The sequence below is a fragment of the Saccostrea echinata genome, unplaced genomic scaffold (genome assembly GCF_033153115.1).
Source record: "Saccostrea echinata isolate AGI-Se365-2 ecotype Australia unplaced genomic scaffold, CSIRO_AGI_Sech_v1 ptg000009l, whole genome shotgun sequence".
Taxonomy (NCBI): Eukaryota; Metazoa; Mollusca; class Bivalvia; order Ostreida; family Ostreidae; genus Saccostrea; species Saccostrea echinata.
The window spans coordinates 9,384,552-9,404,431 of NW_026889758.1; the positions used below are offsets into that span (position 1 = coordinate 9,384,552).

At 34.0% G+C, this 19,880-nt stretch overlaps 1 protein-coding gene across 1 annotated transcript; it reads left to right on the top strand.

Annotated features, from left to right (window-relative positions):
* Positions 1-556: 556 nt before the first annotated feature.
* Positions 557-19,611, top strand: LOC133181544 (uncharacterized). Its single transcript, XM_061316030.1, has 8 exons — positions 557-614; positions 1,436-2,718; positions 11,139-11,226; positions 13,591-13,641; positions 14,301-14,480; positions 14,823-15,016; positions 18,613-18,760; positions 19,529-19,611. The coding sequence occupies exons 1-8, from the start codon at positions 557-559 to the stop codon at positions 19,609-19,611; spliced, it is 2,085 nt and encodes a 694-aa protein (XP_061172014.1).
* Positions 19,612-19,880: the final 269 nt, after the last annotated feature.

The following is a 19,880-nucleotide window of genomic DNA, read 5'->3' on the forward strand; positions in this document are numbered from 1 at the left end:
CAATTCACTAAACACAATTTATAGAAAGGTAAATATGCAACATTGCTTGCACAGATGCGCCTATCTAGCGCAATAATTAACATTTATTGGACAAACATTTATAGGCATCTGCTGGTGATTCCACTCTAATCTTATTTAAATTAAAGTGTTTCAATTCTTTTAATAAAGAATTTAAACACAAAGTACACTTCTAGTCTTTAATACTTGTAAATATTGACAATAAAGAAAAAGGCATTTAATCAGCAGACACACGACCATTATTATATTTCACTTTTATCTATCTTTTGACAAAGACCAAAAATATTTGAACCGATATACTGTGATGCGTTCTTTCGTCATGCCACTTTAGTACAGGAGTGCATTACACCCATATGTGGTCATTTCTTCACGGAGTCTTTGGGTAGAAGACAGTTAATTAAGGTATGGAATTGCTTAACAAAACAGTTTTTAAAAACCTTATGTCACTGCCGTTAAATACATGTGTAATTTTGAATATAGATTATTGTTTGATGCCATACACATCGACAACTCTTTCATTCTTTTTCTTTTCCAGTAGATGGCGCTTCAGTGGATTGTTATTGTATCCCTTCTGATCTCCTCAGCTATAGGAGGAGGTGGGTATTTTCTGTGTTTGGTAGATGACATCCCTGTTAGTAATTGATGTGTCCTGGTTGATCTAACCAACTATGAAAATAAAAGTAAAAGGTGTTGTATTGTGGATCCATGTTTTGCTTTGATCGAAGAGCCATGAAACAGTTAACCTTTTACGCTGTATGAAGTTACAGATGGCTTTCAAAAACAAAACTAGAGAATTTTGAAGAGAAAATGTATTTTGGATTTCACAACTACTCGGTGGAGATATATATATATATATATATATATATATATATATATATATATATATATATATATATATATATATATAGATAGATAGATAGATAGATAGATAGATAGATATAGATATATATATATATATATATATATATATATATATATATATATATATATATATATATATATATATATATAAAGCACTAAAAATGACCAACGACACGAACAATAATAATATATCTATCTATCTATCTATCTATCTATCTATCTATCTATCTATCTATCTAATACAATGATCTTTGATCATGCATGGTAATATTAACATCAAATATTAATTAGATTAATATAAATAGAGTTTTGTCTTAGAAAATAGAATGCTCATTATACAATTTTTTTTTAAAATTAGCATTATCGTGTGTATAATTTGGCAAGATTTAACGTTTCAAACAGTAAAAGTACCAAATTATCTACAATCTAAGGATCAAGTATGGAGAGGAATAAAACGGCACAATATGTGGATATGTAATAAATCATGAAGAGTTTTTTTTTTTTTTTAAATCCTTTAAAACATCAGTTCTGTACTTTTATTAAAAATTGTTTGTAGGTCGAGATAACATGGGTACTGAGTTCATTCTGGGTTTCATGGAGAACAAAATATCTGGTACGGCGAACAACATTGAACTGTTTGTCACTACGACATCGAACACTCCCGCGGACATCACAGTAACCACGCCCCTTTTTGACCCCAGCTTCTCTGAGACTACCACCGTCAGCCGAGGAAACATAAAAAAACTAGAGCTAACATACAACATCCGAGGCTCTGGTACAGCAGTGGAAAACAAGGGCGTTCGAATTGTCTCTACACAAGAAATAACAGTGTACGGCGTCAACAAAGAGAGGTACTCTACTGACGGGTTTGTTGCTTTCCCGGTGGATGCCATTGGCTTAGAATATGTTCTTGCCACTTGGAAAAGCGAGGCCGTATTCATGATCATCGGTACTGAGGACGGAACAACGGTCCAAATTACCCTTTCTTCATCCAACCCTACTGCCACGTCGATCACTTACAATGGCGCTACTTATTCTAATGGACAGACCCTTTCAGTATCTCTAAACAAATACCAGACTTTCCACGCCTTTTCTTCCTCGGGGGACTTTACTGGGACAAAACTGGTTTCGAACAAAGTGATCACTGTTATGACAGGAAACAGAAAGGTCGCCGTAAAGGACTCCATGACAAGATCTAGCTCGGACCATTTAGTAGAACAAGTTCCCCCTATTGATACACTTGGAAAAGACTTCTTCACGATTAGTACACCAGATAGAAATATTGGAGACTACTTTCGCATCATAGCCACTGAAGACTCTACGGAGATTTCCTTGGCAGGATCGGTATATACTACCATAAATCAATATGAATATACAGAGCTGAACGTGGTTACAGGTGATTACAAAAGTATTACTTCCAACAAGCCAGTAATGGTCACCATGTTTGGGAAAACCATCAGCACACAAAGCGGCGACGGTCCCAATGGAGGAGACCCTCAGTTCAGCATCCTCCCCGCAGTTCCACAGTTTCCGTCGGACTACACATTCAGCACGATTCAAACTCCTACAGGAGACTTCAATAACTACCTTGTGGTCGTTATCAAAGATTCTGCCAAGAATGATCTAAAACTTGACGAACAAAGTCCATCAGGTGTAACATGGACCCCCGTCAGTGGATCTTCTCATAACCTTGTGGTGGCCACTTTCGAAGTGAATCCCGGTTCCCACTCTGTCTACAACACGAAGCCGTCTGCCACGTTTCTGGGTATGGCTTTTGGTAACGCCCAAACCAATTCGTACTCTTATGCGGCTGGAACTCGACTTGCACCCATCAATGGGGTAAGCAAAGTTAATAAAGGTTTTGTTAATTTTCCCATGGTTTCTCGGGAATGTTTAACATAGAAAAAAAGACATGATATATACATACTGCAATTGTGAAGAAAAAAGATGTTTTCAAAGACAAAATATGCTATATGCAGTACATTTCAGGTCCAAATTTTTCCACTTATTTAAAAATCTTAATATACTGAAAATGTGTTAGTTTGCATTTAAGAACTTAAGATAATGTCAAACTGAAGACCAGAATGAATGAAGCATACATAAAGGCAACAACAAGGAAAAAAGATTAAAATATTATCCCAAATTTCTCCATTTTCAGCTCTATTGGTCTAAGGCAGTGTTGTCATGTTTACTTAAAACTAGAATATTTTTGAAAATTCTTTCAACATGCTCCTACTCTCCTATATTTGGCCTATTTCTAAATTTAAAAAAAACCTCACTAGCACACAAGTAGAGTATATCTTGACACACAATTCTTTTCATAACAACACTAAGTCTAGTCCGATATATCTGACGTTTCCAGGCGTTTTTTTTTTTCTCTCACAATTTTGATATTTGGGGTGATTTTCCTGGCACGTCAAATATCAAAATCATGAAAAACGCCTGGAAAACGTCAGATATTTCGGACCACACTACATGTAAGTCTTGACAAATAAGAAGCATTCTCTATCCAGAGTTGTCGTTCCCGCTACGCTCCCACATACTATTGGGAGCGTAGCGGAAGACAATTCTGGATAGAGAATGCCATAAGAAGTGAACATCTGATCATAATATAACTAGTTAGATTTTAGTTCTTCATGTAAGTTATAAAAGTAATTCCTGGACTATATCCGCTGTTCTAGCGTAAACGGGGAAGAAGGAATGTTGGCGGGTAATAAAGTAGCGGCGCTGTGGGGCCGTAATACAATGTAAACGAGAAAGGTGCCGTATTCCTTATGGTCTTCCAATATAAAGTCCAAGAATTAGTAAATCAGGTTTCCGAATTTATTATAGACGATGGTAAATAACAATCAACATGAATTTCAACAATAGCTTACAAGTCTTAACCGAGTTGGATGTAGCCGGTAGAGCATTGGGCCTCCAAACTGAAGAAAGTATAATTGATATAGCTTTTTGAAATATTGAGAGTAAACAATAATTGCATCATGACACTGGCTGAATTAATTGATGGACAGGTGTGTTTCTTTGATAGAATGGATATAATGACATTGCTAAATAATTATGTAAACAAAGTTATTGATATAAGATTAACAGGTCCTGACGCATTTACACCTAACGAGTATCAATTCTTTTGACAGTCACTTAAAAGTCAATTGGAATGTCTTAATCCTCCTTCAAAGAGAATGAGAAATAAAGAGATAAAAAATAGACATACAATGATAATAGATAGAGAATTTAACAGATAAACGTCCAAATTTAGTATAATATTTTAAAAAGTGATTTATTTCAAAAATGTTAATTTTGCTCGGTGATAATATCCTTTGGCCTCCGGGAAAACACGTCCTCGTGTTTTAGAAATTAAAAGAATGGTGAGCACTGTCACTGGTAATGTCCGTGGATGTTGTCGTAAGTGTGGTACATGTACGGGTTGGGTCCATTCTGCCTTTCGTAATCAATAATGTCCTCTAACCTATCGATTTCCTGGTCTTGGTCATTGATTGGATCGCGGAGATTTTCGATCTCTTGACTTTGAGAGTCAACCGTAAAACGCAGGGAATTGATCTCTTGAATTTGACCCTCAATTTGAAAGCGAAGACTACTGATGTCGGCGTCTTGCTCCTCTGACCAAATCTGTTGTCTTCTCATGGTTTGATCTGCGGTGTATAGCTGTGTTGACAACGGTAAAATTTCCTCCGTTTGCTTCTGATTCTGTGCAGAAAGCTCTGATACACGGTATGAAGTCATTTTATTGTTTTTATTTGCATTGTTTAGTTTTATCTTAAGATCGATTATTTCCTGCTTTAATTCCGGATTAGCTTTCTGTAGGTTTTGGATATTTGTTTCTAATTGCGAGACTTTTGCGGAACTTTCTTGTTGAACGGTTCCTTGATCCTGATTGTTGAGTTTTTAAGTTGTTCTTTTGTTCTTGAAATTTGACATCGAAGGGTAGAAGTAATGTCCACACATCTATGGAAGGCAGTTTGTCTGAGGTTGTAGAATGGTAATTCTCTCAAACATTGTTTTCTGTCCAGAAAATGACGAATTCTATTTGCGTCACGCAGTTTACTTGAATTTGACTTTTTAGGGGGAAGTTGACAGGTTTTGGCATAGTGTCCATACTTTCCACAGTTATAACACACTGACGGAGATGGATGCTTAAAGATGCAACTATATCGCGGCCGAATGGAATTTGTTGAAGTCCATGGTGGTCGAAAGTAAAAGTCCATCGTGAGGTTTGTTGATGTTTGGGGAAATTGAACTCATGGGTAGAACACCTCGCTTGCGTAGTGAAAGGTACAACACAAAGAGGATCGTCCCGATTCTAACACCAATCATAACCAGTTAGATTTTGGTTATAAAGTTAAAAAAGTAATTCTTGGACTATATCCGCTGTTTAAGGGCAAACGGGGAAGAAGGAATGTTGGCGGGTAATAAAGTAGCGGCGTTGTGGGGCCGTAATACAATGTAAACGAGAAAAGTGCCGTATTCCTTATGGTCTTCCAATATAAAGTCCAAGAATTAGTAAATAAGGTTTCCGAATTTATTATAGACGATGGTAAATAACAATCAACATGAATTTCAACAATAGCTTACAAGTCAACCGAGTTGGATGTGGCCGGTAGAGCATCAGGCCTCCAAACTGAAGAAGGAATAATGGACATAGCTTTTTGTTAGATAGAGAGTAAAGAAGAATTGAATTATGACACCGGCTGAATTAATTGATGGGCATGCGTGTTTCTTTGATAGAAAAGACTGCTAAATAATTATATAAACGAAGTTATTGATATAAGATTAACAGGTACTGAGGCATTTACACCTAACAAGTATCAATTCTTTTGACAGTCACTTAAAGTCAATTCGAATGTCTTAATCTTGCTTCAAAGAGAATGAGACACAATGAACTAAATGATAGACATACAGTGATAATATATAGAGAATTTAACAGATAAACGTCCAAATTTAGTATAATATATTAAAAAGTTATTTATTTCAAAAATGTAAATTTTGCCCGGTGATAATAATACACAGTTCCCTCTACCAAGTCACATTTTAATAACAATTGTAACCTTGATTATTGAATTAAAATAATCTGTCAAATTTTACAAAGTGGTGCTCCTACAGTTTTTAAAAATTGGATAGAAATTTTGTACAATGTTATTGAAGATTACATCATAGAAAGATGTTGACATGGTTACTAGAACAAAAATCCAATTCCTTCCGTTATAATTTGTTTAAAAAACATGCATTATGAAAATGTAGACATTACAGAAACATTACTCTCTTTATGTTATTGACAAGAGTCGCCATGGTTACTGAATATCTACCTTTATAAAAACCTACCATTTGAGGAGCATACATACACCAAAGTATTTAAAGTGACAGTACGGCGCTTCTCATCAAAAAAATTACTTGATAAAATTTTTCCGACAAGATTTGGAATTTTTTTACAACTCATAAATGTATAAACTTTCAGAAAATTACAAACTTTCATAATTAAATAATTCTGTTTTTTTTTCTTTAAAATTAATATTTATGGGACATAAATATATATGTCGCAACGTGTTCGGGGTTCCACATTCCATGCTATGCACGTATGCGTAGTTTTCATAAACAAAACAGCATGGTAAGAGAAGGAAGCCCGGTAGAGCCTGCTACATTGACAAAGTCGACCAAAAAAAAAAAAGAAACTGAAAATAGAGCTTGAAAAAGCAACTTTCCTGACTAAAATTTAGTTTGGGGATTAATATAAAGAAACGGGAACTCGGCGACACTCACGCAGGGCACGCGAAGGTTCTACTCGACAGGTTTGTTGATAATTGTTTTTCCATCGCAAACAAAGAAAAAAAAAATCAGTGTAAACTCCACATAAAAATACACCTATGACTTATAAACAATGTTGTCATTTGAAGTGCTAATTTTTTTAACTGTGCAGAAAAATAGTTTGTTTGACCAGGGACCTATATACTAAGTATATAGTATATAGGTCCCTGGTTTGACATTTTGCCGCGATAACGTATAATTTCGTGGTTTTTCCTTTCTCGGACCCCAATACACAAAACGTCAACATTTGTACTTTTAATTCTGTCAAATTCGTCTGAAAGCAGACTAAAATCTCTACGATTATTATTTTATATTATTTTATCAGAAAGTTATGATAATTTGCTTTTGAGAATTGCTTTTACCTCATATTCATTATAATTGTGAACTCTACAGTGTAGATACGTGCCGTTTTAGAATTCACGTGGTACAAATAAACAGATCTAAGATTGCTCCAGTTCGTACGACCCTTGATTTTCCGGCAGATTCTAATTACGTTAATTTTATATGAGGAGAGAATATTTATGTTTCTCAAACTGCTTACATCAACTTTATATCTTATTTCTTAATGATATATTGGGTAAATTTGAATGAAAAAGCACACGTTTTGTAGCCGTACTGTCGCTTTAAGTCTAAACAAGTAGAGCTTCATCTCATCAGAGAATTCGAATTCGATATTATGCAATTATAGACTTCAGTGTAGGTCTATATGTGGTTATAAGGACCCATGTCAAGTGATATTGACAGAAGGCACAGAAAGTGATAGCGACCGAGCTTGGAAATAAGTATACTGTCCTAAGAAGACATTGAAATTGAAATAAGTAATCTGACTCGTAAAAATAAAGCCATCCCAGCTCCCATTCAGAATCAACTGGTCGTCCTCTTAGTGGTATTGATGCCGAGTTCACAGTCCTGATGATTGTTATTGGACGAGTCGGAGTTTGAAATATCGGACAAGATTACATAAACATCTGACAAATGAACATAAAATACCGGTAGTTGCAAAGATATTCCGCCATAATTTTTTGGAAAAATAATCCATACAAAACTGTCTTACAGTTAGTAAGCTGTAAACTATAATAGGCATAGGAAGAAGTAGATGATAAAGTCGTCCGGTAGATCTGATCTTTAATACAATTATTATACAAAAATTTATAAAGTGCTAAATATAATTCTAGAATTACTCTAAAGCGCTGTACAGTAAAATATGTTAAACATACTTTAAGAACCAAAAAAACCCCCAGATAAATAGCATTTTTACTTATAATATGTTTAAAATCATAAAATGTCAATAAATTACATACATGCAATTTATGTATGATTAAAAAATAATAAATGCTCTGAAATTGAGAAAGTGATCTAGTTACACCGGGTTATAAGCTTACACAGTTCTGAGTGTAGGCCAAAAGGGGAGGGGAGGGCTAAAATGTCCCAAAACCTGCCTTAAGTTTCTACTGTTTTTAGCCGGGCTTTGCTGAAAGCAAAGTCCTGGCTGTAGGCATCGTGATCGACTGCCTTACTATAAATAGCACATGTTCAGAAAAGTAAACAAAAAGCCTAACAGCGTCAAAGCAGACGCTTCCGATAAACAAAATAGTCACATTGAAAGACGATACTTAAACAAATATTTTTTACATCTCAATCTACGGAATTGTTAATTGATCAATATTTTTGTTTGAGAATTAAATTGAAAGAGGAATTAGATAATTACTTTATTAGGGTAATCGTGATATAACAATTTGTGCACATACACTACTGAATGCATATTGTACGCGAACTATTTTCAATAAGCGCGGGCTTTTCGACAGGTTGCTATATATTTCATATCGTTTTCGTCGATGTTATGTGAGTGGTTATATTCTCTGTTTTGTCTTTCAGCAAATAAATAGATAAGTAAATTGGAGTTTAAAGAATTAATTAATGTGCGTTATGCCTGAATTAGGTCGCCTGACAATTGTACATGGTGTATCTGGTGTATCTAGTCGGCGATAAAAGTACTGTTTGTTTGAAACTTAAAGAATATCTCTAAAAATATGTGCATTTCTTTAACTATGAATTACATAAATTATTAAACCAATATGAATATAATTTTAAAAAAAATTAAATTCTAATTCAAATATATCTAAAGAAAAATCAGCAAACCATATGGTTCAACATTCTTATTGAAAAAAGTTTGGCAATTGACAGACAAACATTTTTTGTAAAAAAAATAATTGTTTTCTTAAAAGTTAAAATTAGTGACCTTAAATGTTTAAATTAGTGACATTAAATAAAACAAATGACTTATATATTCTCCTCACTAGCCATATGTTATTGGTAGAATTAAAAAAAAAATAAAAAATGTGTAGTAGGTCAGTCGGGTATAACCGGAAACAAACAAATTTTTTTTAGCCTAATGATGTATGTATGTAAATATTCATGAAGATTAATCTTACAGTTGTAATACTGGTAATGCTGTAATGTTTTCAATATATTACTACTCAAATAAAAAAGTTAAAATTTGAATGCGTTTAAAGAAAAGGGTTTGAAAATACGGTATTACTTCGATAACCCTGAATGCAATTAAAATAACTTTCTCCTTTCTAATAAATAATTTCGAACAAAAATCCTTATGATGGTTAAGATCTTGTGTTTGTTTGTTTGTATGTTGTTTGACGTCCCTCTCGAGAATTTTTTCACTCATATCGAGACACTACCATTTGCCGGTGGAGAGCTCCAAATTTTGTCCTATACTCGGCACTTACGGCCATTGAGCAGTGAGGGATCTTTTTCGTGCAAGCACCTATTGCGACACGGGACCTCGGTTTATACGGTCTCAACGGAAGGACCGGTCTCCACGTCCCACAGTGGGATTCGAACCCGCGACGTAAGGATTAACTCCTTACTTCGCGACTCTAGAGCAGACGCTCTTACCACTGCGCCACGCGAGCGACTAAGATCTTGTGTAAAGGTGATGTAAATGAAGTTCAAAACTATTTGTTTTCTTTCATAATATGAAATAAACAATGCGATTCCATTTGGTTAATATTTTAATTTAATAGTATTAATTTAAATGACTGGGATAAAGATTTATATTCTGTGAAGCATGGAATATAAATAAATAAAAATGTAAACTTTAAGATAGAAATTTCATTTGAATATGTTTATGAATAATATATAAATTATTTATACCCATTTAACAATCAATTTAGCGTCGAAAATTTTTATGCTTACAAATTCAGATCAAATTTTTGGTGAAAAGTCAATGGTATGTTTTGAATGTAAAAATTTTGTTCGAGACTTCTCACCTTGGATTCATCTCGAATGTGCTCCCAAAGTGCTTTACAGTATATTGAGCGTGCGCGCGCATTCCAAAAAAAAAAAGGTCTTAAAACACACGCAAGCTCTCAAGGGTGCTGGGAAATAAAAATCGTTTATGTTAATATATAATTAAAAGAAAACAACATATAAAAATGTTCATAAGTCTTTATCTAAGTACAACACATTATAATTTTTCAGAAAAAGTTGGTTAGTCTTTGCTTCAAAACTTCCTGTTCAGAATGAAGAGCCATCTATGTACGAGCCATACAGACCTGAATACATCAAGATTTTCTCAGGCAATGACCATTATGGCCGAACCTGGAACTAGAACTAGACTCATAGTCATGTCATAAAGATTAGATAATTATAATTTTCGTGCAGCTGGTTTCCTAGAGGACCAAAAATAAAGAATATTTCTTTTCTGATTAATACAGGCATGTAGTATCATTATCAGAAAAAAAGAGAATTGTCCAAACCTGAAAATCCTATTCCGTTGGAGAAGGAATAGGGGTGGACTACAACTTACTTTCACATTTCGAATTTCATTAATTCATTACCAAATTACCGTACTTTTAATATGCTACAATAAAATGATGGGTACAATCTAATTAAAATTAGACTATCCATTTTGCTTTTAGTAAATCTGTTCGTCGCTCGTGATAAATACCTGGTTTATATTACGAAGAAGGAGATGAAAGTTCCAATTTAAATTTGATTGCGAAGAGTCAATCAACCTTTCAATGTACATTGTCCATTGTAAAAGTTTATGTTTGAAAAATGGTGACACCCCTAGCTCCTCCGATACTACATATGTGCCTGTATGAATCAGCAAAACCACTCAAAGTGCACTGTTACCATGCATAACCATTGTGAGCTTAATGTTTAGAAAGGTATAAATGTATTTTCATTAAAAATATCACCAAGTCCTATCCTGGGGTCTTAATGTTGGGTTCTGGACCGTAAATTTTAATTATTATTAGATGGGTTATTGTTAATCATAATCATACAAACTCTACCTGTTAAATATCAATGGTCAGAAATAAAGATTTTCAAATATGTACTAATTTAGGATTAGACAATACACTCGAACATATTAAAGCCCGGCTTTCAGTAATTTCAGTACTTTGATTACTTTTCAACAGCCCTGCACGCCGTCTTCTACCGTGGCTGGTGACATTGTTGATAACGACTGTGATGGCTGGATTGACGAGGAAGAGAGTAACGGAATAGGTAAATCAACTACTTAATAGTTAGAATTCAGAAAGAGTAACAGAATAGGTAAAATAACAACAGAATAGTTAGAAATCAGTTAATGTAACGGAAAAGGTAAAGTAACTTACAACAGATTAGGTCAGAATTCAGGGTAACGGAATTGGTAAAAAAAAAAAAGGCAACGAAATAGTTAGAAATCAGATAGTGTAAAGGAAAGGTAAAATAACAACAGAATAGTTAGAATTTAGATAAGGTAACGGAATGGGTAAAATAACAACAAAATAGGTCAGAATTCAGATAGTGTATCGGAATAGGTAAATAACTGCAGAATAGTAAGAATTCAGTAAATGTAACGGAATGGGTAAAATAACAACAGAATAGGTCAGAATTCAGATAGTGTATCGGAATAGGTAAAATAACTGCAGAATAGTAAGAATTCAGTAAATGTAACGGAAAAGGTACAGTAACTTACAACAGATTAGGTCAGAATTCAGGGTAACGAAATAGGTTTAAAAAAAAAAGGCAACGAAAAAGGTAAGAATTACGATAGTGTATACGCAAGGGAATAGAAAAAAAAGAAACAGAATAGGTTAGAATTCAGATGGGGTAACGAAATAGGTAAAACACCAACAGAAAAGTAAGAATTCAGATAGGGTAACGAAATAGGTAAAACACCAACAAAAAAAAGTAAGAATTCAGATAGGGTAACGAAATAGGTAAAATAGCAACAGAAAAGTAAGAATTCAGATAGGGTAACGAAATAGGTAGACTAACAACAGAATAGTTAGAATTCAGACAGAATAACGGAATGGGTAAAATAACAACAGAATGGCTAGAATTAAGACAGAATAATGGAATAGGTAAAATAACAACAACAAAAAAAAGCAAAAATGGTAAGAATTCACATAGGGTAACGGAATAGGTAAAATAACAACAGAATAGGTAAGAATTCAGAGAGAAATAGATCGTTACACGCGAGTTCTGTGAGATAAAAAAATGGTTTATTCCCATCTAGCCAAAATTTTGAATTTCTTATTCTTGTTTCTGTACACCATTCCCACCTAGCCAAAACCAGTCACCTGTAACAATTTCAGAATTTTGGCTAAGTGGGAAGAAACCAACTGTTCCAACCCAGGTTATGCAGTATAAATTGGTAGCTATTAAATTTATTCATTACTTATAATCTAAATTCGTCATTAGGTGTAGAAAATAAGACAATTTTTCCTTCAAAAAATGCCCAAAATTGTACATATTTTGAATCTAACGTCAACCGGATAGATACGTTTTTGACGTAATTCATTCTGACGTACGTAGGCAACACAGGTTAAATGATATAAACTTTTTTTTTTATCCAATCAAATGACGCGTTGCAACCAAAATTAAATTATATGAGTATTTTCAATTGTCACACAAAGTTTTATAAAAAATATTTACTTAGCAGTTTCGAGAAGATTAAAAAAGTATTTAAATCGTTATAACGAGATAATTATCACGAGTTAAATTATACATGTATATTTTTATCTTCTCGAAAATTAGCTTATCCGAATTCCGCACGTAAGACCTTGAATATCAGTATTTTTTTCTTCGTATCAAAATGTTCGCAAAATTGCAGACCATATCATTGTAAGGTTAACCTACTATATATAGCACTGACATTGTAGCTTGTACGTGCGCATAAGACGCATCCTAATTGACTTAAATCTCAGAGGAAGGACGGAAAACAGGCATGGATATTAATGTTTAACAGTCATTGAAGAAGAATACTGCATGACTCGGTTGCAAAATTTGCGTGCATGAGGATAACTTTCATAATAATTTAATGCGTACTTTTGCGTAAAAATCTTAAAATCGGTCAATATTCTATATATTCTACAAAATTATCTATATTTATATTCTATATTTATATCTTTATTTAAATAACGGATCGTAACAGATTACATCTGGTTACATCAACAAAAAGGCTTTCAAAACGGACTCTGATCTGAGATATTATCAGGCATCTATAATCTCTTCAATCTTAGTACTGCTTTCGGAATTTGACGGCATAAAAAAGATAATTGGTCAATGTATTTTGTCAAGATAAAATACTTTCAACGAAAATCGAAAATTTATCACAGAATTATAGTTGTAATTAGGTCAATCGAGCAAAGTAAATGTCTTTAGTCTGAAAGGGGATTGGATTTAAATACAAGCCAACAAGAATTACCACTAATCAATTTTTTTCAGACTGAAAGCATTTCACGGTGTTCGCTCTTTATGGAATATCTATTATACAATAGCAATAAAAAGGCTCCGTTATTAGAAGAATTGCCCGTTGGAGTGGTCTGAAGAGAAGTAAGAACACGGCTAGGTATACTTTATGGCTCTTTTTTGTTTTTTCAGATGACGATGGAGATGGTTCCATTGATGAAGATTTGGCTAACCTCCCGCGAAGTATGACAACAATCTCACTGTCTAAAATTACAATTATCCTTTTATCTGTAATTGATTTGGATATCTTTATGATATATTTGGATGTCTAAGTAATTCTGACAAAACATCGTTACCTTTCACTTTTATCTTTATCAATATGGTAAACGTTTGCTGAAATTCATATCTGCACGTGCAGCATTCCAGTTCAATCTCCCGAATTTTTAGCCACCACTTGGAATTTAATTCGTAATAAAATATTTTTAGAATTTGTTTGAATTTAATTATAAGAAATAAGATACCATATTTAAACTTTTACATGTATAGGGATATTAATACAGGTTGACCATGTGATCAAATCCCATAAAGCCTGAAGGTTTTAAGAAAAGTTTTAAAATGATACCATATGACATATTTACACTTGTGACTGATTTTTAACACTTATAACGTCACTTTGAAATTGCGTCGATCGTTTATGACTAAACAATGAATTTATGGTCACCTGCTGGAACTGGAAACTCAAGGGGTGGTATCAGGTGTCTAGGAGGATACACCTTGAAGACGGGTTACACCCGCTGTGTATAGTTATGAAAAGCAGATTTATATATTCGATAATCCTTTTAATTTTTCCTTTATATGAGCACATTCTAAACTTAAATGTTTTTTTTTTTTTAACTTTGCAGTCAACGGAAACTGGGCAGCTTGGGGACAGTGGAGCGCATGCTCGTTGACATGTAACTCCGGAACTGGTTCCCGAAGTCGTTCACGCACTTGCACAGACCCTGCTCCGGCCAATAATGGTATTGACTGTGTGGGTAGCGGCGCAGAAACAGGGTCCTGTACAGTAAATACGCCCTGTCCAAGTAAGAATTAGCCAAACCAAAAACAGAAGAATGTATGTCTTTAACAATATCAGTTTCTTAGTACATGTACCTTAAATTTTTAACTGATTGCTTTCTAGATAAAGCTACTTGTAATACATTTAATTTTTTTCTTTTGCTTCAGTTAATATGTACAATGTATTTATATTATACTCTCATGTAAATTTAAAGTTGAATCTGATTCGTCGAGAAACATTTGTTGAAAAACACTATTACCCGCTGAATAAGGAATTAATATTTATTTTGATTGAATACACTTTGATTGTGTAATTGGCCGTTTTCAAGATTCTATCAAATCATGATCCAGCCTTATGTATTTCGTAGTTGATGGACAGTGGGGATCATGGTCAGCGTGGAATTGTTCTCGAACTTGTGGGAATGGGTTAAATACAAGGAACCGCGAGTGTGATAACCCTGCCCCGCAACATAATGGAGCGGACTGTTCTGGTAACAGCACTGAGAGCGGTGCATGCTGGGCGGGCACCTGTTATCCGTCTGTTCTCGGTAATCTGGATAAGGTATATTAGATTTACTACTAAGAAAGGCAGTATAAACTACTAGAGGTTTTTGCGCTTTTCTTTGATTCAAGGACATTTCTTGAAGGTTAAAATCATGAAGATTTACCTAAAGGTCAAGGTCATGTAGCACTAGTTTTTGTTGTGTCTGTTGTTTAACGTCACTCGAGAGAATTTTTCACTCGTATGGAGACGCCACCACTTGCTGGTGGATGGCTACAAATTTTGACCGACCTATACTTGGCACTCAGGGCCATTGGGCAGTGAGGGATCTATTTCGTGCCAGCACCTACTGCAACAGGGGACCTCGGTTTTTTACGGTTTCATCCAAAGGACCGGTCTCCACGTCCCGCAGTGGGATTCGAACCCGCGATGTAAGGATTAACTCCTTACGCCGCGACTCAAAGCAGACGCTCTAACCACTGCGACTGTAGCACTAGTAATAAGACCTATCTAAATCGTCAATGTCATGTAGCAATTGAGCTAAAATTTTCAAGGCAATTTTGATTCAAGGACATATCTATGATATGTAAAAGGTTTTAAAAAGGTCATGTTTTAAAATACACTGAAACAAAGTTGACACTTCATATTAAGATTTGCTCGCTTGGATTGATTGTCAAGACCCTAATTTCTCGTTAAATGGGATCTACATATGTATGGAAAATAGAAGAGTGCATCCTTTGTCTTCCACTTAATTACGAGCTCTTCAGTTTTGAAAAGTGTCACATGAAGCGTAATATATAAAAAGCTAAACACGTAGTTAACAACATGTATTCTAAATTGCATGTATTTTTGTGACGTTTGTAATAAAGTTTTTATATTTATGCAATCGTCTGACAACCTGACAATCTAAGTGACTGGTGACTTCAGTTTATCGACTAATAAAACACAAGATGGCGACTAATGACCGACATATTAAGTTGTCATTACAAACTCTCAATAGTTGTGAATTATATTAATTCTGTAATAACTTCACTGGACTGAATGCATACAATCAATTTAGAGCGGATAAACCATGGAAAAAACCTGTGTTTTACATCGTTCTGATAAATGGAAAAACTTTTCAATAATTATTCATAGAGAAAACGCTTTGGGACGAGTTGGTAACAACATTTCTGCATAACACGCAATAAAAAACTAAATCCATGCAATACAATGTTTTGATAACATCTAATTTGGCTCAGAACTAATGATTTGTAACATAACTAATATCTTTAACAGATTTGAAATCAATTCTGTCTACTAGGCCCAAAGTATACATTTGTCATTCTTTATACGGAGTTAGAATACTATTTGGCCATGTTTATAAAATTGTCTTCATGCACATTGCCCATACTTCGCGCAGAGTTGCAGACGACCTCTTTGGACTTATTGGTACCAATTGAAAGAACATCGTTATGTCTTCCATATAAAAATATACAATGAAAAAGGCTTATATTGCAAATGGTTGTACTGAGCGATCCAAAAAATAAAATGTTGGACTAGTCGAAGAGTTACGATTATTCCTCTATAGGTAATACATATTATACTATCTCCATTTCTGTTTGACTCTGAAAGTAAGTTGAGTTGATTTCTTGATCATTCTACCGGGATGCAAATTTCGCCAAGCGAAAGGTCAGGAGCTAAGAAGGCCTAATATGCATGTAATGCTCGTGCGGCTGTCTTTGTGTCCGACTCTAAGGAGGCCTAATATGCATGTAAATCTCGTGCGGCTGTCTTTGTGTTTGACGTCAGTGGGCGGGTACTATTGAAATTGACATGTGAGGCCTCATGTAATTTAAATCTATTACTCTACATTTTTAAAATCTAAATTTACAATTTTATTTCACAATGAAATGGAAATATAAGGAATCACTGTCTAGTTAGCAGAGTATGCTAGGGACATCAACGATAGTTGGAAACGTGGGATAATTTATGCATAACGGGCTTCATAGTTTTAAATAAGAATATAATATAGGAAAAAGAATCTGCTGATGAAGAATAGGAGGGTTATAGTTACTCAGGTGAGCGCTGTGGCCCATGGGCCTTTTGTTATAAAATCGGTCTATCCGCATTTCTATACTGACACGTGATATCAAACGAACCGGTGACTGTATAAAAAAAAATTGACAATCGGTTTTAAAACGACCATATTTTGTATCTAATAAATGAATGGTCCTATATTTGTAATTATGGTATCATTTTGATGGTGTTGTGAAATAAATATACTCCACCAAAGAAATTTAAAAAAAAATTTATTATTGTCAAATTAATTGCACCTTGAATTTTACATTGAAGTCTATGGGCAATGCATGAGTTATTAGGATATTGTAAAAAGTATTTTGAATTTCATAAAAAGCTCTTGGTAAAAATATGCATACACTCTCTCATTATTAAAATATGAAATAAAATTAATCATTTACCACAGATATTTTGACGAAATTAAAATTTTCTTCTTTGCATCAAGGGCAGATAACTCTTCAAAAACTTTAAAAGTGCAGAATGACCAGCTTCTTATATGTTATCAGTCATGTGAATTTGGTTCATTTCACTTTCATCGTTATCTAGCAATGCAATTTTAACTAGTTTAAAATGATTCAAAATTGTTCAAAATCCCTTCATTATACATTGAATAACTTAAGTCTCGGAGAAAGGTCACTGCACAAAGCTAAAGTGCCGGAGAGACAGATGGCTTCAGTAAAAGCTTGATAAGTTAGTTACATAATAGTTTACAATTTAGGATAGTCTGGCTTGTCTGAGGATTATTGCAGCAGAGTTTATCGTTTGAATATTTTATGAAACAGAATTGCACTTCTTCGTCCTTCGGGTGTAAAGCCGGAAACATCGACTGTGTCGACCTTGAAAAAAGCTGCAATGGCGTTGTAGACTGTACAAACGGAAGTGACGAAGACCAAACGAACCGGTGACTGTATAAAAAAAAATTGACAATCGGTTTTAAAACGACCATATTTTGTATCTAATAAATGAATGGTCCTATATTTGTAATTATGGTATCATTTTGATGGTGTTGTGAAATAAATATACTCCACCAAAGAAATTTAAAAAAAAATTTATTATTGTCAAATTAATTGCACCTTGAATTTTACATTGAAGTCTATGGGCAATGCATGAGTTATTAGGATATTGTAAAAAGTATTTTGAATTTCATAAAAAGCTCTTGGTAAAAATATGCATACACTCTCTCATTATTAAAATATGAAATAAAATTAATCATTTACCACAGATATTTTGACGAAATTAAAATTTTCTTCTTTGCATCAAGGGCAGATAACTCTTCAAAAACTTTAAAAGTGCAGAATGACCAGCTTCTTATATGTTATCAGTCATGTGAATTTGGTTCATTTCACTTTCATCGTTATCTAGCAATGCAATTTTAACTAGTTTAAAATGATTCAAAATTGTTCAAAATCCCTTCATTATACATTGAATAACTTAAGTCTCGGAGAAAGGTCACTGCACAAAGCTAAAGTGCCGGAGAGACAGATGGCTTCAGTAAAAGCTTGATAAGTTAGTTACATAATAGTTTACAATTTAGGATAGTCTGGCTTGTCTGAGGATTATTGCAGCAGAGTTTATCGTTTGAATATTTTATGAAACAGAATTGCACTTCTTCGTCCTTCGGGTGTAAAGCCGGAAACATCGACTGTGTCGACCTTGAAAAAAGCTGCGATGGCGCTGTAGACTGTACAGACGGAAGTGACGAAGACCCTCAAGTAGCGGGCTGTACGCCTGCCTGCAGCGGTGCAGGTGTGTGCTAGCATCTTTTCTGGATCGAAGAATAGCTTTTTTTTTCTAGAGAAATATGCAGTAACAGGGTTCGACACTAACTTTTTAAGGCTTTAGTCCAGTCGGACTAGTGCTTTATTACTTTTACTAGTCCGCACGCGATTTTATTAGTCCGTCAAAAAAAAAAAAAAGAAACATCAATGTTTTTTAACATTAATTTAACGTGACAATTAATATACGTATTACTTTTTGAAGAAAACAAAGTATTTACGTGAAACACATTATTCCACAGATTCATTGAAATCTCGCAATCAGCAAGTACGATCATATTCCCGATCTGTTTTTTTTTTTTTTTTTTTTTTTTTTTTTGTCTTTACATTACATCCAAAACGTCCAATATCTTTCTTAAAAGTGTCATACTAAATCATGATCCCTAAACCTTATACTTCATATCGATCAGTAGAAAAATTAAGCGCTGAATTGACCCGGCATTGCGTAACTACCCGCCAAAAGCTAGAAATCTAAAAATACACGTGGGGTTTTCCAGTAAAAGTTGTCAAGAATCGGACATCGGCAATTTATTCATATTGTTTTTCAGAAAATTTTATTGGTCCGTTCGGACTAATAAGCCACATATTAGTCCGAATGAAAATGTATTAGTCTGAGACTAATTTACGGACTAACGTTAGTGTCGAACCCTGAGTAAATGATTTTTGAAAGATATCTGAGATTTAAAATTTAATGTTTTTTTTAAATAGAATTATATGACTATTATTTTTCTTTATACAGGTGTCAATGATGGAAAACACACACTATTTGTGTCCTTGTCAGCCATATCTGTTATCTTTCGAAACTGGCGATTGCTTCTATAAATAGTTAATAATGTAATTCTGTTTTGTTATATGTTTTATTCTTGTTTGAAATAAATAATTTACACTTCAGTTAAATATTTGCTAGTCTTTGACACCCCCCCCCCCCCAGTCTTTCAAATGGATATATCCTGTACGCTATATCCAACTTTTGTGTCACTGTCCTTGTTCCTTTTCATAGTAATAATAGCAGGTCATCAGTTCATCATTCGGTGAAGACCTTATGTTAATATTAAACTCTAGACAGAATGATTGTATCTTTATTCCTTTAA